Source organism: Ammospiza nelsoni, chromosome 23, assembly GCF_027579445.1.
Source record: "Ammospiza nelsoni isolate bAmmNel1 chromosome 23, bAmmNel1.pri, whole genome shotgun sequence".
In the NCBI taxonomy this organism is placed as follows: Eukaryota; Metazoa; Chordata; class Aves; order Passeriformes; family Passerellidae; genus Ammospiza; species Ammospiza nelsoni.
Window position 1 is genome coordinate 2,519,778 of NC_080655.1, and position 20,332 is coordinate 2,540,109.

At 48.2% G+C, this 20,332-nt stretch overlaps 2 protein-coding genes across 3 annotated transcripts; one reads left to right on the forward strand and one right to left on the reverse strand.

Annotated features, from left to right (window-relative positions):
- The first annotated feature begins 2,002 nt into the window (after positions 1–2,002).
- On the forward strand, positions 2,003–3,860 carry TOMM6 (translocase of outer mitochondrial membrane 6). Of its 2 annotated transcripts, none has more exons than XM_059487965.1 (3): positions 2,003–2,155; positions 2,868–2,969; positions 3,430–3,860. In XM_059487965.1, exons 1-2 carry the CDS (start codon positions 2,025–2,027, stop codon positions 2,962–2,964), a joined length of 228 nt encoding a protein of 75 aa, XP_059343948.1. In that variant the 5' UTR covers positions 2,003–2,024; the 3' UTR covers positions 2,965–2,969; positions 3,430–3,860. The 2 variants fall into 2 exon arrangements, with proteins under 2 accessions (XP_059343948.1, XP_059343946.1); XM_059487963.1 differs by having other exon boundaries at positions 3,478–3,860.
- Positions 3,861–5,294: 1,434 nt separating this feature from the next.
- Positions 5,295–18,700, reverse strand: USP49 (ubiquitin specific peptidase 49). Its single transcript, XM_059488030.1, has 6 exons — positions 18,681–18,700; positions 14,996–16,358; positions 13,052–13,256; positions 10,684–10,792; positions 7,487–7,692; positions 5,295–5,519 (listed from the first exon to the last, which is right to left on the reverse strand). Exons 2-6 carry the CDS (start codon positions 16,328–16,330, stop codon positions 5,353–5,355), a joined length of 2,022 nt encoding a protein of 673 aa, XP_059344013.1. The 5' UTR covers positions 16,331–16,358; positions 18,681–18,700; the 3' UTR covers positions 5,295–5,352.
- Between the last annotated feature and the right edge of the window lie 1,632 nt (positions 18,701–20,332).

Consider the following 20,332-nt stretch of genomic DNA (forward strand, 5'->3'; position numbering starts at 1 on the left):
GTCCCCAAAGAGGAGCAGGAGGGAAATGGGAATAACAGGAAAACTCTGCTAATTCCAGAAATTCTGTGCAAGAATAAGTTACTTTTATTGTTAAAAGCATTCTATAATAAAAATTATAATAAACCTCTGAAGCCCCAAAACAGATAGCCTTCAAGAAATAATGAGTTAAAACATAGAATGTGAGGCATTTGAAGAAAGCATAGCATTTAGGAAACACATAGAGCAATAAATCGGCTAAAGCATGGAACACAGTGACAGGAAAGAGAGATAGGGATGGGGGAACTGATGGGCTGAGCATGTTCAGAGCCAACAATGTCAAACTGACCCTAAGAGCCTTGCCAAGCCATGGGGACCAAGCCAAGTACACCGGGAATTGCCCAGATTAGGAAAGAGGTTCAAAGGTTCAAGGAGGAAGACTCATCAGGAGACCCCAGCCCATGATGAAGGCAACCCGAACGACCACCAAGATGATCCTCAAAAGAGGTGTCCCCGCCCACGCTCCGCCTACACCACGCCCCATATGAATATTCATGCAAAGATATTATTATGTATATGATCTGATGTAATCCTATATCCAAAACTGTATAAAAGGCCTGCCTTTGTTACGGGAAACTCAGAAATCCATTTTGTGATTTCTCCGACGCGTCGCAATAAAACACCTCCTGCTTATTAGACTTAAGCTGAGTCTCTTAGGCAGTTATTCTCGCCTTTTGGGGCAAAATTCGGCATCACCTCACTCTAACCACAGTGCTCACCCCACCGAGGGCCCTTCAGGACCCTCATTGCCACCGTGGCACACCGAGCACCCCAAATCGTGCAGCTCTTGGCTTTGGGGCTCCACCCGAGCCTCTCCCCTGGGCTCTGTAATGGGTTGAAACTTTAAGTTTGTTCATCAAAACTGACAAAGTTGCACCACCTCAATTTGTTTGCTTAAGTAAATTTCCAGGCTTAAAAGGATAAGGAAGGTGAAACCAAAGACAATGGGTTTCACAAACATTTGTTTATGTGTTTAGTAAACTGTTAATATGGGTGATGGGCTTGCTATGATTGATAGCACAGTAACAGTTTATCCGCTCAGTAAACCTAAGATTCCAGGAACTCAGCAGATTGAGCCTAAAATTCCAGGAATCAGACAAAGGAAAATACCAATCTTCATCTTCAGACCTCCGGGGTGTGGACTATGACCACCTAGACACAAAAGAAGAATACGCAGAGTACTACACATCAACCCAGAAGCAGGACTGTATAAGAACTCCACGAAATATCAGAAGAGTGCGGCAGTGTTAGAGCGGGGACTCTCCTGTCACCCAGCGCGCCCGGGGCGCTGACTCTGCCTATTATCGCTTGCTGTATCAATTAATAAATTTCATTTTATTTGGACTTATTAGTCGGTGATTAATTCCCCACCGCAACTAACCTATAACAGTCCTGATCCCAATCCCGGTTCCGCTCTCGATCCCGGTCCCAATCCCGATGCCGATTTCAGTCCCAATCCCAGTGCCGCTCCTGATCCTGATCCCAGTGCCAGTCCCAATCCCGGTCCTGGTGCTGGTCCCGATCCCAGCCCGATCCCAATCCCTATCCCGGTCCCGTTCCCGCTCTTGTTTCCGATCCCAATCCCGCTCCCAGTCCCAATCATGATCCCGCTCCCAATTCCCGATCCCAATCCCTGATCCTGCTTCCGTTCCCGATCCTGCTCCCAATCCCAATCCCCGCTCCCAATCCTTGATCCTGCTCCCGTTCCCAATCTCGATCCCCGATCCCATTCCCAATCCCGCTCCCGATCCCAATCCCAGATCCCGCTCTCCATCCCAATCCCAATCCCGCTCCCAATCCCAGATCCCGCTCTCCATCCCAATCCCAATCCCGCTCCCAATCCCGCTCCCGCTCCCCGATCCCAATCCCGTTCCCAATCCCCGATCCCGATCCCGTTCCCGCCGCTGCCCTCACGCAGCGCCCCGCGCGCCGGCGGTGACGTCACGCCGCGCCGGTGACGCCGTGCACGGGGCGCGCGCGCGGCAGCAATGGCGGCGGTGGCGGCGGCCGGAGCGGGAGCGGCGGGAGCGGCCGGGGCGGTGGCGGCCCCGCCGCGGGGCATCCGCACCTGGCTGCGCAGCGCCTTCCGCTTCGCCACCGACCGCAACGACTTCCGCAGGTCGGCACCGGCAGCGGGACCGGGGCACGGATGGCGCCGGGATGGAGGCCGGGCCCGGAGCAGGGGTCCGGGTCGGGATCGGGAGCCCGGTGTCCGCCCCGGCCTGGATCAGGAGCAGGGCAGGGATTGTCCCTCCGTCCAGTTCGGGCTCCTCGCCTCAGGGAGGACATTTTGGGGCCGGAGCGAGTCCGGGGAAGGGAGCGGAGCTGGAGGGGCCTGGAGAGTCCTGAGGGAGCTGAGAAGGGTTTGGAGAAATCTGGAAAAGGTTTAGAGAATCCTGAGGGAGCTGGGAAGGGTCTGAGGGATCTGGGCAGGGAATGGAGAGTCCTGAGGGAGCTGGGAAGGGTTTGGGGAGTCCTGAGGGAGCTGGGCAGGGGCTCAGCCTGGAGCAAAGGAGGCTCAGGGGGAATTCCTGGCTCTGCACAACTCCTGCCAGGAGGGCACAGCCGGGGGGGATTTGGGATCTTATCCCAGGGAACAGGGACAGGAGGAGAGGGAACGGCCTCAGGCTGGGCTGGGGAGGCTCAGGTTGGACATGAGCAGGAATTTCCTCATGGAAAGGGCTGGAAGGGGCTGCCCAGGGGGGTTTGGAGCGCCCATCCCTGGAGGTGGCACTGAGTGCTCAGGGTGGGGATCGGGCACAGCCTGGGTTCGGATGAACTTTCCCAAAATCTTTCCCGAGCTCAGCGCTCCTGGGGCTCTGTGATTGCAGGAACCTGCTGCTGAACCTGGGGCTCTTTGCCGCCGGGGTCTGGGTGGCCCGGAACCTCACCGACATCGACCTGATGGCGCCGCAGCCCGTGCCGTAGCTCCGGTCAGCGCGGGGGAGGCACCGAGGGGCGGGACCGGGAACATCCTGAGCTGGGAGGGACCCGCAGGGATCGAATCCAACCCCTGCCCTGCTCAGGCACCCCAGGATCCCACCTGGGTGTCCCCGAGATGCCAAAATCCCACCTGGGCGCCCCTGAGAGCCCAAAATCCCACCCTGGGGAGCGCTGGCAGCCTCAGGGTTGTTCCCATTCCCTGGGGAGCCTGGGCAGTGCCCCAAACCCTCTGGGGGGGAGGAACCTTTCCCAAAATCCACCCTCAAATATCCCAAATCCAGCCCTGCCCTGGCTGCTGTCCCTGCTCACCAGGCTTTGGAGCTGCAGCCCCCCAAGGCTGAACAAACCCCCCAAACTCATCCTGCACCCCCAGGACAGCACTGTCACCACTGAGGTGACACAAACCAGGGGTGAGCCCACCCCAAACCCCACAGAACCCTTTTTTACCAGATTTTAGAGCAGAATCAGCTCCCCTGACGGTGCTGACTCCCGTCCCAGGAAGGAGCTGGAGCTGCTGGGAGCAGAGCTCACCATCCCACCAGGACTGGAGCTGTGGAGCTGCTCAGATGCCACCTGCAGCTGCTCAAATCCCTTTGGAGTTGTTCTCATCCCACCTGGAGCTTCTGAGATTGCCTTGGAGCTGCTAAAATCCCTTTGGAGCTTCTCTGATCCCACCTGGAGCTGCTCTGGTCTCACCTGGAGCTGCTCTGGTCCCTTTGGAGCTGCTCTGGTCCCCCCTGTCCTGCCTGGAGCAGTGACAAGGACAAAAGGTTCAATGCTGAGAGGAAGATTTGGTTTCCCATTCATTCCTCGAGGATGTTCATGGAATTGCCTCCTGTACCCCCCAGAGGTTTATTAAATTTTATGGAATAACAACACAACCCACTGGAATTTCTTTCTTTTTTTCTCTCTTTGTTTTTTCTTTCTTTTTTTTTTTTTTTTTTTTTCCTTAATAAGAAATTTCAGCTTACAAAAAAACAAGGTGTAAAAAGAGTAAAGATTTACAAAATAACAACAACAACAAAAAAAATCATAAAAACATGATTTCTGTTTCACACCCGAGAGAGAGACAGGGACGAGCCCAGCCCTGGAAACCAGCAGCTGCTGCTGCCAGGAAATCCAGCCTGGGATGGAAATCAGGGAAAATCCAGCCTGGGATGGAAATCCAGGGAAAATCCAGCCTGGGATGGAACTGAAATCCAGCCTGGGATGGAAATCCAGGGAAAATCCAGCCTGGGATGGAAATCAGGGAAAATCCAGCCTGGGAAGGAGCTGAAATCCAGCCTGGGATGGAACTCCAGGCTGTGCTCTGATCCTATCCCTGCTCTCCCATTCCTGCTCTCCTCTGTGATCCCATTCCTGCTCTGATCCCACTCCTGCCCTGACCCCATTCCTGCTGTGATCCCACTCCTGTTTGATCCCATCCCTCTTCTGATCCCTGATCCCATCCCTAAACCCATTCCTGCCCCAATCCTATCCCTGCCCTGATCCCATTCTTGCCCCATCCCACTCCTGCCCTGATCCCACTCCTGTCCTGACCCCATTCCAGCTGTGATCCCACTCCAGCTCTGTGCCCTGATCCCATCCCTGCCCTGATCCCATTCCTGCCCCATCCCATTCCTGCCCTGATCCCTGATCCCATTCCTGCCCTGACCCCATTCCAGCTGTGATCCCATTCCTGATTGATCCCATCCCTGCCCCAATCCCATCCCTGCCCCGATCCCATTCCTGCCCTGACCCCAATTCCTGCCATGATCCCATTCCTGCCCTGTGCTCTGATCCCATTCCTGACTGATCCCATCCCTGCCCCATCCCATTCCTGCCCTGATTCCTGATCCCATTCCTGATTATCCCATCCCTGCCCTGACCCCATTCCAGCTCTGATCCCGTCCCTGCCCTGTTCCTATCCCTGCCCCATCCCATTCCTGCCCTGATTCCTGATTATCCCATCCGTGCCCTGATCCCATTCCTGCCCTGACCCCAATTCCTGCCATGATCCCATTTCTGCCCTGTGCTCTGACCCCATCCCTGCCCCATCCCATCCCTGCCCCATCCCATTCCTGCCCCGTTCCCATCCCTGCCCCAATCCCATCCCCGATCCCATCCCTGCCCCATCCCATCCCTGCCCCGTTCCCATCCCTGCCCCAATCCCATCCCCGATCCCATCCCCGATCCCATCCCTGCCCCATCCCATTCCTATCCTGACCCCATCCCTGCCCCAATCCCATCCCTGACCCCATCCCTGCCCCGTTCCCATCCCTGCCCTGACCCCATCCCTGCAGTTCCCCCCAAATCAGGGCAAGTCGAACCCCAGAAGTCCCCAAAGCAGCCGGGAGCGTTTCCCCTGGTGGCAATGTCACTTGTGTGTCCTTGTCACTGGCTCTGGGTGGCAAACACCTGAGTTTGGAGTGGTTGTTGTGGCATTCCTGCTCTGTCCTGCAGCGTTCTCTGAGTGTAGAAGAGGATGTAGGCCTGGGTCTGGCACACCTCCTCCACACTGCATACATTCAGCCTGGAGTCATTGCAGTGCACCCAAAAGCCTGCAAAAAAGGGAAAAAATCAGGGAAAAAATCCTGCAAAAAAGGGAAAAAATCAGGGAAAAAATCCTTTTGAGCTGAGGCTGGAGCCCTTTTAATCTTGGAGCTGCTCACAGGAAACACCCACAGGAGAAAAGGCACCTCTGGCTTTTCCTGTAAGCTGGAAAATGGCTTTACTTTCATTTTTAACACAATTTTAATATCATTTTAATATCATTTTAATTACATTTTTAATAAGCATTATTTTAATATAAATATAAATTTAATACAATTGCTTAAATACATTAATATACATTATTAATGTATATTACACTATATATAGTGTATATATATAGTGTAATATATATATATTACACTATATATATTTATATTACACTATATATATATATTACACTATATATATATTTATATTACACTATATATATATATTACACTATATATATATTTATTTATATAGTGTAATATACATTATATATATATACACTATAATACATTACAATATATATAATATATATTACAATATATATATATTACAAAATATATATACACTATAATACATTACATAGTATTATAGTATTATATAAATATAATATATTATAAATGTTATACTATTTAAATATTTAAATATAAATTAAGCAAAAATTTTAACATAATTTTAAAGTATAGTTTAAAATATAATTTTAAAATGTAGTTTTTAATATAATATAAAAATATATAATTTAAAATATATAATTTTTGGCGTTCTTTACAAATATCAAATCATGATTTCATCAGCCCAAAAGCTCAATTAGCCATAAATAGAATAGAATAGAATTTTTTAATAGAATTTAGAATAGAATTTTTTAATAGAATTTATAAAAATATAGTTTTTAATACAATTTTTAAAATATAATTTTTTGGGGTGCTTTAGAAATATCAAATCATGATTTAATCAGCCCAAAAGCTCAATTAGGCAGCCAAAAATAGAAGTTTGAAATAGAATTTTAAAAATATAGTTTATATTATAATTTAAAAATATATAATTTTAAACAGACTTTTTAAAATATAAATTTTTGGGGTTCTTTAGAAATATCAAATCATGATTTCATCAGCGCAAAAGCTGAATTAGGCAGCCAAAAATAGAATTTTTAAATAGAATTTTTAAATAGAATTTTTAATGTAATTTAAAAAGACATAATTTTAAATACAAATTTTAAAATATAATTTTACAAATATCAAATCACGATTTCATCAGCCCAAAAGCTGAATTAGGCAGCCAAAACCAGAATTTTTAAATAGAATTTTAAAATAGAATTTTTAATGTAATTTAGAAATACATAATTTCAAATACAATTTTTAAAATATAATTTTACAAATTTCAAATCACGATTTCATCAGCCCAAAAGCTCAATTAGGTATCGAAAAATAGAATTTTTAAATCGAATTTTAAAATAGAATTTTTAATGTAATTTAGAAATACATAATTTTAAACACAATTTTTTAAATATAATTTTGCAAATTTCAAATCACGATTTCATCAGCCCAAAAGCTGAATTTGGCAGCCAAAAATTCCCAATTTGTGGCCCGGGGAGGCAGAGCCTGTCCTGGTGCAGCCGCGGGTGTTGCTCATGAATAGTTCCTGTTTTTTCCACCCTCCAAACCCGTTCTGTTCATGTCCTGAACCCCCAGGATCCTGAGCAAACCCAGCTGCAGCAGCTTTGGCAGAATGAAGAATTCCCACCATTCCCAGGGGGGGGGGAAAAACCAAAAAACAAAAAAAAAAAATTAAAATAAAAAAAAAGCGCAAAAATAAATGCTTAAAAAAAATATTAAAAAAAATAAGAACACACAGGGAAAAACAAACTACTGAAGGGCAAGGAGTGGACCCCAAGGAAGTGGAATTTTGGGGGGAGGATTCCAAGGGAGGGAAAATGCAAGGAAAGGGAGGAGGGGAGAGGTTTGGGGGGATTTGGCCGGGCCAGCTCACGCACCTCCCTCCGTGTTGTAGCAATAGGCTGTGTAGTGTCCTGAGCCAAAGCCCTTGCCGTGATGCATCACCACAGCTGCCAGGTCATAGACACAGCCAGCTGTGCCCGGGGAGGCCGGGGAGTCCCTGCAGCAGTAAGGTTCCATGTTTAATACCTGCTCAAAGAGCACGTGGACCCCGATCTTCTCGCGGTGATTGCGCTCAGACCACCTGCAAACACAAAGCCCGGGCTCAGGGGGCTCGGCAGAGCCAAATCTGGGGGGGTTGAACCAAAATTCCCTGCAAAAATTCACCAAACACAAGTTCTGTGCTCAGGGGGCTCGGCAGAGCCAAATCTGGAGGGGTTGAACCAAAATTCCCTGCAAAAATTCACCAAACACAAGTTCTGTGCTCAGGGGGCTCAGCAGAGCCAAATCTGGAGGGGTTGAACCAAAATTCCCTGCAAAAATTCACCAAACACAAGTTCTGTGCTCAGGGGGCTCAGCAGAACTAAATCTGGGGGGGTTGAACCAAAATTCCCTGCAAAAATTCACCAAACACAAGTTCTGTGCTCAGGGGGCTCAGCAGAGCCAAATCTGGGGGGTTTGAACAAAAATTCCCTGCAAAAATTCACCAAACACAAGTTCTGTGCTCAGGGGGCTCAGCAGAGCCAAATCTGGGGGGTTTGAACAAAAATTCCCTGCAAAAATTCACCAAACACAAGTTCTGTGCTCAGGGGGCTCAGCAGAACCAAATCTGGGGGGTTTGAACAAAATTCCCTGCAAGAATGCCCCAAACACACAAATCCCATGCTCAGGGTGCTCAGCAGAACCAATCTGGGGGGGTTGAATCAAAACTCCCAATAAAAACCCACCAAACACAAATCCCACACTCAGGGTGCTCAGCAGAACCAAATCTGGGGGGGTTTCAACCAAAATTTCCTGCAAAAATTCACCAAACACAAGTTCTGTGCTCAGGAGGCTCGGCAGAGCCAAATCTGGAGGGGTTGAACCAAAATTCCCTGCAAAAATTCACCAAATACACAAATTCTGTGCTCAGGGTGCTCAGCAGAACTAAATCTGGGGGGGTTGAACCAAAATTCCCTGCAAAAATTCACCAAACACAAGTTCTGTGCTCAGGGGGCTCAGCAGAGCCAAATCTGGGGGGTTTGAACAAAAATTCCCTGCAAAAATTCACCAAACACAAGTTCGGTGCTCAGGGGGCTCAGCAGAGCCAAATCTGGGGGTTTCGCCCCAAATCCTCTGCAAAAATTCACCAAACGCACAAAGCATGAACTCAGGGTGCTCAGCAGAACCAAATCTGGGGGGTTTGAACAAAATTCCCTGCAAGAATGCCCCAAACACACAAATCCCACACTCAGGGTGCTCAGCAGAACCAAATCTGGGGGGGTTTCAACCAAAATTCCCTGCAAAAATTCACCAAACACAAGTTCTGTGCTCAGGGGGCTCGGCAGAACCAAATCTGGGGGGGTTGAACCAAAATTCCCTGCAAAAATTCACCAAACACAAGTTCTGTGCTCAGGGGGCTCAGCAGAGCCAAATCTGGGGGGTTTGAACAAAAATTCCCTGCAAAAATTCACCAAACACAAGTTCTGTGCTCAGGGGGCTCAGCAGAGCCAAATCTGGTGGTTTCGCCCCAAATCCTCCGCAAAAATTCACCAAACGCACAAAGTGTGAACTCAGGGCGCCCAGCAGAACCAAATCTGGGGATTTGAACCAAAACTCCCAATAAAAACCCACCAAACACACATCCCACACTCAGGGTGCTCAGCAGAACTAAATCTGGGGGGGTTGAACCAAAATTCCCAACAAAAACCCACCAAACACAAATTCTGTGCTCAGGGTGCTCAGCAGAACTAAATCTGGGGGGTTTGAACCAAAATTCCCTGCAAGAATGCCCCAAACACACAAATCCTATACTCAGGGTGCTCAGCAGAACCAAATCTGGGGGTTTGAACTAAAATCCTCTACAGGAACCCCTCAAACAAACAAATTCCATATTCAGGGTGCTCAGCAGAACCAAATCTGGGAGTTTTGAACCAAAATCTTCTGAAGGAATGCCCCAGACACACAAATCTCACACTCAGGGTGCTCAGCCCTGAGTTTCACCCCAAAATCCCCCCAAACACAAATCCCACACTCAGGGTGCTCAGCAGAACCAAATCTGGGGGTTTGAACCAAAATTCCCTGCAGGAACCCCTCCACACACAAATCCCACACTCAGGGCTGCTCAGTTCTGAGTTTCACCCCAAAATCCCCCTCATACACAAATCCCACACTCAGGGTGCTCAGCAGAACCAAATCTGGGGGTTTCACCCCAAAATCCTCTGCAAAAACCCACCAAACACACAAATCCCATGCTCAGGGTGCTCAGCAGAAACAAATCTGGGAGTTTCACCCCAAAATCACCTGCAGGAATGCCTCACATACACAAATCCCACACTCAGAGTGCTCAGCAGAACCAAATCTGGGGGTTTGAACCAAAATCTCGTCCAGGAACCCCCCAAACACACAAACTCCACATTCAAGGTGCTCAGTCCTGAGTTTCACCCCAAAATCCCCCTCATACACAAATCCCACACTCAGGGCTGCTCAGTGTCACCAAATCCAGAGGTTTCACCCCAAAATCCCCTGCAGGAATGGCCCAAACACACAAATCCCACGTTCACGGTGCTCAGTGTCACCAAATCCAGAGGTTTCACCCCAAAATCTCCCTTTGCCATTGATAATTTTTATTTTAGGTGGGGTCTCCCCCTGCCACTGATAGTTTTTATTTTAGGTTGGGTATTTTTGAGCCAGATTTCTCCTCTGACCACCTTCAAACCCCTCAGTGCTACCCATAAAACCCTCCTACACCCACCCTAACCACTGCAGAGACTTTTCCTCATATTTTCAGCTTTTCCTGCTTTCTGCTCCCCAGGTAAACACCAATATTGGCATTGAGTTCTCTCAATCTCCCACCTTCCACTCAGCTTACTGACCTCTCCTTCCAAGCTGCCTGCAAGCTCCATTAAAACCCAAAAAAATTAAGAGTTAAATGCACAAAATATTAAATTGTGACAGAAGAAAAAACCCCTGCAAAGAGGCAACACAAGGGGGTTTCACAAATGTGACAGCTCAGAAGTTACACAGCTGATTTTAGCAGGAATTGAGGGTACTTAAAGGCAAATTTTTGGTCATTTTTCCCCCAAAATTTCCTCACCTGAAGCGTTTAAGGTGCAGCCGGAGGACCTGAGGTAGTCTGTAGATCAGCAACTGCTTCTTAGCTTCACTCAGAACAAGAGGTTTGGGAGAAGATTTTCGCCGTTTGCCTGCCAAAAAACAAACCCCAAAACCCCCCCAAAAGCAAAGATTGTCAGGATTAATTAATTCCCCAAAGAGAAAATTCCTCAGCCATTCAGAATTCCTCAAAAGTAGAATTCCCCGGCCATTTAGAATTCCTTTAAAGCCAATCAGAATTCCTTACAAATCATTCAGAATTCCCAAAAAATCATTTAGAATTCCTTAAAAATAATTCAGAAATCCTTAAAGTCATTCAGAATTCCTTTAAAATAATTCAGAATTCCTTAAAAGCAATTTAAAATCTCAGTGAGCTAGAATTCCTCAGCCATTCAGAATTCCTCAAAAGCCACTCAGAATTCCTTAAAAATCATTTAGAATTCCTTAAAAGTAATTCAGAATTCCTTAAAAGTCATTTAAAATCTCTTAGTGAGCTAGAATTCCCGACCCATTTACAATCCCCCAAAAGCCATTCAGAATTCCTTAAAAATCATTTGGAATCCCTTAAAAGTTATTAAGAATTCCTTAAAAGCCATTCAGAATGTCTTAAAGTAGAATTCCTGACCCATTTAGAATTCCTCAAAAGCCACTCATAATTCCTCAAAAGCCATTCAGAATTCCTTAAAAGCCATTCAGAATTCCTTAAAAATAATTTAGAGTTCCTTAAAGTAGTTCAGAATTCCTTAAGCCATTTAAAATCTCTTAGTGAGCTAGAATTTCTGACCCATTTATAATTCCTTAAAGCCACTCAGAATTCCTAAAAAGCCACTCAGAATTCCTTAAAAATAATTTAGAATTCCCTAAAAGCCATTCAGAATTCCTAAAAAGTAGAATTCCTGAGCCATTTAGAATTCCTCAAAAGCCACTGAGAATTCCTTAAAAGCCATTCAGAATTTCTTAAAAGTTATTCAGAATTCCTTAAAAGTCATTTTAAAACCTCTTAGTGGTCTAGAATTCCTGACCCATTTAGAATCCCTCAAAAGCCACTCAGAATTCCTTAAAAATAATTTAGAATTCCTTAGAAGTCATTAAGAATTCCTCAAAAGCCACTCAGAATTCCTTAAAAGTCATTTACAATTTGTAAAGTCATTCAGAATTCCTTAAAAGCCATTTAAAATCTCAGTGATTCAGAATTCCTTAAAAGCCACTCAGAATTCCTTAAAAGCCATTTAAAATCTCTTAGTGATCTAGAATTCCTGAGCCATTTAGAATCCCTCAAAAGCCATTCAGAATTCCTTAAAAATCATTCAGAATTCCTGAAAAGTAGAATTCCTCAGCCATTTAGAATTCCTCAAAAGCCATTCAGAATTCCTTTAAAACCATTTTGAATTCCTTAAGAGCCGTTCAAAATTCCTTAAAAGTAGAATTCCCGAGCCATTTAGAATTCCTCAAAAGCCACTCAGAACCCCTCAGCCATTTTAATTCCAAAGTATAAATTAATAATAAACAAATTAATTAATAAATTTAATTTATTTTTCCTCCCAAAGAATCAAAGCAAACCTGAGTTACGCCGAGGCCGGACCCTCCCAGTCTGTGGCTCAGGATTTATGCCAGGCTCTGTTTGCCAGCACATCCACGCTCTGCCAGCCCTGCAGGGGCGTCCCTGGCAGGGCACAGTGCCAGGGCCTGGTGGCACTCACTGTTGCACTGGTCAGTGCCAGGCCTGGTGGCACTCACTGGTCACAGTGCCAGGCCTGGTGGCACTCACTGTTGTACTGGTCAGTGCCTGGCCTGGTGGCACTCACTGTGGCACTGGTCACAGCGTCAGGCCTGGTGGCACTGTTACACTGGTCAGTGCCAGGCCTGGTGGCACTCACTGGGCACAGTGCCAGGCCTGGTGGCACTCACTGTTGCACTGGGCACAGTGCCAGGCCTGGTGGCACGGGTGGCACTCACTGTTGCACTGGTCACAGTGCCAGGCCTGGTGGCACTCACTGGGCACAGTGCCAGGCCTGGTGGCACTCACTGTTGCACTGGTCAGTGCCAGGCCTGGTGGCACTGTTGAAATGGTCACAGTGCCAGGCCTGGGCACTCACTGTGGCACTGGTCACAGTGCCAGGCCTGGTGGCACTGTTGCACTGGTCACAGCGCCAGGCCTGGTGGCACGGGTGGCACTCACTGTTGCACTGGGCACAGTGCCAGGCTGGTGGCACGGGTGGCACTCACTGTTGCACTGGTCACAGCGCCAGGCCTGGTGGCACTCACTGGGCACAGTGCCAGGCTGGTGGCACGGGTGGCACTCACTGTTGCACTGGGCACAGTGCCAGGCTGGTGGCACGGGTGGCACTCACTGTTGCACTGGTCACAGGCGTAGATCCTCCCCTCCAGGGCCTCGCTCTCGGTGAACTTGGCCAGCATCTCGGTGAGCAGGCACTCGGCCTGGGGCTCGGGCAGGATCCCCTTCTCCAGGGCGTGGTAGCGCTCGGGGAACTCCAGGGACAGGTCCCAGAAGGGCTCCACCGTGTTGGATTTGTAGTTGCACGTCCTGCAGGTGACCTGGGACAGGGACACAGGGACAACAGGGACACACGGCTGGCTGTGGGGTGGAACTGAAACGCAGGGAATGCTCACAGCTTTGGGATTTTGGGTTTTCATCAACTGGAAGGACAAAAGGGTCATCAAATGTGGCTCCTGGCCGTGCACAGGACACCCCAAATCCCCCACATCTGCATCCACCCACGGCTCACAGGTGTCACTGCTTCGACCATGGGAAGTAAAAACAAAACACAAGGAAAAGGGTTTTAGTGCTGTAACATGGATTTGAAATCTCATTGTAGGGTCATTGGAGGGGTTAGGATCATCAAATCTGACTTCTGGCCCTGCACAGGACACCCCAAATCCCCCACATCTGCATCCACCCATGGCTCACAGGTGTCACTGCTTCGACCATGGGAAGTAAAAAAAAACACAAGGAAAAGGGTTTTAGTGCTGTAACATGGATTTGAAATCTCCTTGTAGGGTCATTGGAAGGGTTAAAATCATCAAATCTGATTCCTGGCCCTGCACAGGATATCCCAAATTCCTCACATTTGCATCCACCCATGGCTCACAGGTGTCACTGCTTCGACCATGGGAGGCAAAAAACAAAGGAAAAGGGTTTTAGTGCTGTAACATGGATTTGAAATCTCATTGTAGGGTCATTGGAAGGGTTAAAATCATCAAATCTGACTCCTGGCCCTGCACAGGATATCCCAAATTCCCCACATTTGCATCCACCCGTGGCTCACAGGAGGCGTCACTGCTCCAGCCTTGGGGGGTAAAAAAACACAAAGAAAAATATTTTAGAGCTGTGACATCCATTTGAAATGTTTTTATAGGGTCATAGGATATCCCCAATTGGAAGGTGGCCAAAAGGGTCATCAAATCTGACTGCTAGTCCTGCACAGGACACCCCAAATTCCTCACATTTCCATCTACCCATGTCCCACAGGAGGTGCTGCTGCTCCAACTTTGGAGGGAAAAAACCACAAGGAAAAAGATTTTAGAGCTGTGACATGGATTTGAAATCTCATTGTAGGATCATTGGAAGGGGGTTTGATTGGAAGGGTTAGGATCATCAGATCTGACTCCTGGCCCTGCACAGGACACCCCAAATTCCCCACATTTGCATTCAGCCATGTCTCACAGGAGGTGTCACTGCTCCAACTTTGGGAGGCAAAAAACCACAAGGAAAGGGGGCATAAAAAATGCAAAGGTACCTTAAAAACACATTCAAAGCCTAAAACCTCAGGACTAAACACATTTAAACCCTAAAACCAGGGGCTCAGGACTTCTGTGCTTGAGCAGGTCTCATCCAGAAGTGGCACAACTGAAATGAATTTGTGCTAAATTTGTGCATTTCCAAGGGTGGAAATGGTGGCAATTCAAGGGATTTTTTCCTCAGGAATTGGGAAATCCTAAGAGACTCCTAAATGGGATCCTCAACGTGCAGAGCCTTTGCCTAAAACCTCAGGACTAAACACACTCCAACCCTAAAAGCAGGGGCAGGACTTCTGTGCTTGTGCAGGTCTCATCCAGTAGTGGCACAACTGAAGTGAATTTGTGCTAAATCTGTGCATATCCAAGGATGGAAATGGAATTTGTGCATTTCCAAGGATGGAAATGGCGGCAATTCAAGGGATTTTTCCCCTCAGGAATCGGGAACTCCTAAGAGACTCCTCAGTGGGATCCTCAACGTGCAGAGCTCCTTGGTGCGAACAGCTCCGAGTGATCCCTGTGGAAAAGCAACTCCATACCTGGCTGAGCAACTGCCCGTGGAAGATGGTGTTGACCACCTTGAGGACCTGCTTGGTGAGCTTCCTCTGCGAGAAGGGGATGAGGATCCTGCGCCTGCTGCCCTCGGACTCGAGCTCCTGCTGCACCTTGTCCAGGAGCTCGCACAGGAACTCCTGCGCGTCCTGCTGGTCGTAGCCGCGGAAGGCGGGGATCAGGCTCCACACGGAGTGCAGCATGGCAAAGGGCGACACCAGGGCCCACTTGCCAGACCACATCACCCTGAACAGGGTGTGCAGCTCGTGGCACAGGGAGATGTGCTTGGAGCTGGGCTCCTTGGGCTGGATCAGCTCCAGGCTGCGGCTGATGGAGGAGCCCCCGTTCAAGGCGCCCGGGGAGCTCTGAACCTTGTCAGGCTTCCCCGGCTCGTTGGCAGCAGCTCCGTTTGCCAGCCTGCCCGGCATCCTGGCCCTCCCGTTCACAGTTTTAGCTAAAAGTTCTTCTGTTTCACAGAGATCAAGAGTCAAGAAACATTCTCTGAACTTCTGGAGGTGGCTGAGCACCTGCAGGATGGAGTTCATGTAGCAAGTGTTGCCCAGGTTCCTCAGCCCCGTCACCCCGGGCGTCATCAGGGGCTGCCTGCGGATGGAGTAGAACTGCTTCAATGTCTGCCTTGAGGTAGGGGAAGCTGTGGCCACCTCCCTGAATTTCCTTGGGATCAAGCTCTCCCTGTGCACGTGGGACAGCAGCCTGGCGCTCTTCCTGGGGGGAGTGCTGGCCAGCTCCTCCAGGAGCTGCCTCTTCATCTCGCGCCGCCGCTGCCGAGCCGCCTCCTTCTTCCTCTCCAGCTCCTCCATCTGCTTCTTCTCCTTCAGTTTCAGCTGTCCCCGGGAGCTCCTGTGGAACCAGGTGCGCAGAGCCCTCGCCAGCAGGGCCTGGCGCCGGTGCCACAGCGCCGTCAGCATCTGGGACTGGCCCTGAGGGCTCCTCCTCCTCCAGGCATCCTCGGCCAGCGCCATGGAGCGCAGCGTCCTCCCGCTCCTCTGGCCCTTGATGGCCGACAGCGAGCTCCTCAGCAGCTTCAGGTCACCCTCGGGGTTGTCGTTGAGGACATAATCCTGGCAGAGGTAACAGAAGACGTAGAGCTCGTGCACCTCCATGGCCAAGGGGTGCCGGCTCTCCTGGAAGTGCCTCAGGGCGTGCTCCTCGATGTAGCGCCCGCACGCCACGTGGGAGCACTTGAGGCAGGCCCAGAGGGACTCGGTGGTGTGGCAGTCCACGCACTGCCACTTCTGGGGGTTCAGGATCGAGTGGTCCTGGGCGAGTCGTAGCCGCCCCACATGTTTGCATCGATCCATGTCTCACAGGAGGAGTCGCTGCTCCGACCTTGCGGGGGAAAACAAAAGGGAAAGGGTTTTAGAGCTGTTGACATGCATTGGAAATCTCCTTGTAGGGTCATTGGAAGGGTTGGGATCATCAAATTTAACTCCTGCACATGATATTCCAAATTCCCCACATTTGCATCGATCCATGTCTCACAGGAGGAGTCACTGCTCCGACACAGGAAAGGGTTTTAGAGTTGTGACAAACATTTGAGATCTCCTTGTAGGGTCATTGGAAGGGTTAGGATCATCAAATCTGACTCCTAGTATGGCACAGGACATTCCAAATTCCCTACATTTCCTGCACAAGACACACCAAATTCCCCACATTTGCATGTCTCCTGTCCATGTCTCACAGGAGGAGTCACTGCTCCGACCTTGGGGGGATAAAACACAAGGGAAAGGGTTTTAGAGCTGTTGACATGCATTGGAAATCTCCTTGTAGGGTCACTGGAAGGGTTGGGATCATCAAATTTAACTCCTGCACATGATATTCCAAATTCCCCACATTTGCATCTGTCTATGTCGCACAGGACGTGCTGCTGATCCAACCTTGGGGGCAAAAAACCACAAGGAAAAGGGTTTTAGAGCTGTAACATGGATTTGAGATCTCCTTGTAGGGTCACTGGAAGGGTTAGGATCATCAAATCTGGCTCCTGGCCCTGCACAGCACACCTCACATTTCCCACATTTGCATCGATCCATCTCTCACAGGAGGAGTCGCTGCTCCGACCTTGGGGGGATAAAACACAAGGGAAAGGGTTTTAGAGCTGTTGATATGCATTGGAAATCCCCTTGTAGGGTCATTGGAAGGGTTGGGATCATCAAATTTAACTCCTGCACATGATATTCCAAATTCCCCACATTTGCATCGATCCATGTCTCACAGGAGGAGTCTCTGCTCCGACCTTGGGGGGATAAAACACAAGGGAAAGGGTTTTAGAGCTGTGACCTGCATTGGAAATCCCCTTGTAGGGCCATTGGAAGGGAGGGGATAGGGTTAGGGTTAAGATCATCAAATTTGACTCCTGGCCCTGCACAGGACATCCCAAATTCCCCACATTTGCATCGATCCACGTCTCACAGGAGGAGTCGCTGCTCCAACCTTGGGGGGATAAAACAAGGAAAAGAGCTGGGATACAGATTTGAAATCTTGTTGATGGGTCATTGGAAGGGTTAGAACCATCAAATCTGATTCTTGGCCCTCACAGCACACCCTAAATTCCCCACATTTGCATCCACCCATGTTGCACAGGAGGAGTCACTGCTCCAATCTCGGGGGCAAAAAACCGTAAGGGAAAGGGTTTTAGAGCTGCAATGTGGATTTGAAATATCCTTGTAGGGTTATGGGATATCCCAATTGGAAGGGGGCCAAAAGGATCATCAGATTTGAGTCCTGGCCTTGCACAGGACACCCCACATTTTCATCTTAATCTTTCAATTACAGCTTCACATGATGAAGTCACTGACCCCAAGTGACTTCATCGTTTGCTCCCCCAACTCAGTTTTGTTCTCACCTCTCAAGGCCTGAGGCACTGAGGTGTTGTTGATTCCCAGGCCTGGAGAGGAATTGTTTTGTAAAAATGGGAAAGCAGCAGCTGACTCTGGATATGGAATTTAGAGTTATACACTGAAGAATTACAGGATTATAAATGGACGAAGATCTAAAATCCTAAGGCTTGATAAAAGATTGGTTTGACAGAAGCTCCCCAGTGAACTGTGGCTCCTTTCCCAGCCCCTCCGGGCTCTGGGGGCTCAGCACTCTCGGGGTGCAGCTCACACATCCTCTCCTCAACCACGGAGTTTAGAGTTATACACTGAAGAATTACAGGATTATAAATGTGTAAAAAGCTAAAATCTGAAGGCATTGGTTTGACAGAAGCTCCCCAATGAACTGTGGATCCTTTCCCAGTCCCTCCAAGGCTCTGGGGCAGAAGGAGGGGTCAGATCCCCAGCTGCATGGGGTGCAGCTCACACATCCTCTCCTCAACCACGGAGTTTAGAGTTATACATTGAAGAATTACAGGATTAGAAATGTATAAAAAGCTAAAATCTGAAGGCATTGGTTTGACAGAAGCTCCCCAGTGAACTGTGGCTCCTTTCCCAGCCCCTCCAAGGCTCTGGGGCACAAGGAGGGGTCACACCCCCAGGTTACTCATGGGGTGCAGCTCACACATCCTCTCCTCGGCCACATATTTATACAGGATTATAAATGTATAAAAAGCTAAAATCCTAAGGCTTGATAAAAGATTGGTTTGACAGAAGCTCCCCAGTGAACTGTGGCTCCTTTCCCAGCCCCTCCAGGCTCTGGGGGCTCAGCACTCACGGGGTGCAGCTCACACATCCTCTCCTCGGCCCCGCCGCGTCCCGGCCGTGCAGCAGCCCCATCGTCCTCCCACGATCCCGGAGAATTCAATTCTTGGCAATTCCTCACTGCCAGGCAGCTCCAAAGCCCTGGAGAGAGAGACAGAGAGAGGGGGGAAAATATCCTGGTGATCACAGAAACCAAGCCTGGAACGCTGGCAGGAGCATCATCAACCCCTCAGTGCAGAACTCATTTATCCCAGAAATAATTCTCTGGAATTACCCCCAGCATCCCAAATTCTCACACACAAAATTCCATTTCATTCCCTGCTTTCATTTTTTTTTTTTTTTTTATTTGTAAAAAAACCTGCTGATCACATGGAGCCTCTTCATGGTGAGGCTTTTTGTAGTGGATGGCCCAACATATGGGAAAAAATGGGAGTCAAAAAAAAGAAAAAATAAAACAAACAGGAGGAAAAAATCCTGTGATCGCTTTGGATTTTTGGCTGCTTGGATTGCCTGGTGAGAGACACAGGGAGGAGAAGGGGGAAAGATCAGAAAAAGAAAAGCTGTGCTCAGTTAAATTTCAGTTCTAGGTGGTTTCTCAAACAATAAAAAGGAAGCAATGAGGAGCCGGCAGGTGCAAAGTGCAACAAAATAACCAGAGAGGAGAGAAAAATGGGGACAAAACAGAGAATGGAAAAGCAGATCTGAACGAAGTTAGTTACACAAGGGCCTGGCACACAGAAAATGTGGTAAAAACATCATTTTATGAGGTGTAAAATTAAACATTTGCCAAAGCTTTGGGGCAGGGATTGAGCCCTCGCCTGCCTGGGAGGGCAGGGCGCTGGCCAGGTGAAGGAAATGCATTTCAGTGACAGAAATTTGCTTTAATTGTCACCTTTAGCAGTGCTATTGCTGTGGAGGGTGGGATCTCAGAGAAATCTCAAAGCTCTTCAGTTCTTTCTCCTGGACTGCCCTGAAAGCTCAAGTGGCCACTTGAGCACCCTCAGAACCCCTGAGGATTTGATTTAAATCAGAAATTCCCACATTTCCCTCGGGCTGGGCTCACTCCCTCCCAAACCCCAACATGAGGATTTCCAATTTTGGAAATCCTCACTTAAACAAAGGATTGATTTGGTCTCTTTTTTCCAAATTGGAAAAATCCCTTTTTCCTCACCTTTTCCCCTCCCTGAGCATTTTTTCCTCTTAATTTTCCTCCTCAGGTGTGGATATAAAAAAAAAATGAAATTTTATTTCAAATCTTTAACCTCAGTGAGAGCAAGTGGCAGAAATTGCAGCGTGCAGGAGCGCAGACACTGTGGTACCACTGACAGCCTTCATTTACATAAAAGAATACTAATTATGTTGTATCATCAACATCTGTGATTCTGCTCACTGCCATATGCGACAGTGGGGGGGATTTAACCCTTCAGCCTCCCCAGCACAGCCAATTTTTACTTTGGAACAAAAACCAGGCCTGAAAAATAAAATTTTTTTAGGGATTCATCAAACAGCTGGTTGCTGTTGTTTCTGTGAAGTGTAATTTTCATAATTTTCAAAAAATATTGAATTTCTCCTCAGTCCCCAAAGGGGAATTGCTGCTGGGTTCTCCCAGGAAATCAGTCCCACAGCAGATCTATGGAATTTAAAAAATATAAATAAAATAAAAAA

Excerpts from the sequence above, each read along its gene's own strand:
- TOMM6 (XM_059487965.1), top strand. The coding sequence starts at position 2,025 with ATGGCGGCGGTGGCGGCGGCCGGAGCGGGAGCGGCGGGAGCGGCCGGG. Across the intron at positions 2,156-2,867 it reads GACCGCAACGACTTCCGCAG|GAACCTGCTGCTGAACCTGG; the intron begins GTCGGCACCGGC and ends CTGTGATTGCAG.
- USP49 (XM_059488030.1), bottom strand. The coding sequence starts at position 16,330 with ATGGATCGATGCAAACATGTGGGGCGGCTACGACTCGCCCAGGACCAC. Across the intron at positions 13,257-14,995 it reads ACGGGCAGTTGCTCAGCCAG|GTCACCTGCAGGACGTGCAA; the intron begins GTATGGAGTTGC and ends TCCCTGTCCCAG. Across the intron at positions 5,520-7,486 it reads TTGCTACAACACGGAGGGAG|GCTTTTGGGTGCACTGCAAT; the intron begins GTGCGTGAGCTG and ends CCTTTTTTGCAG.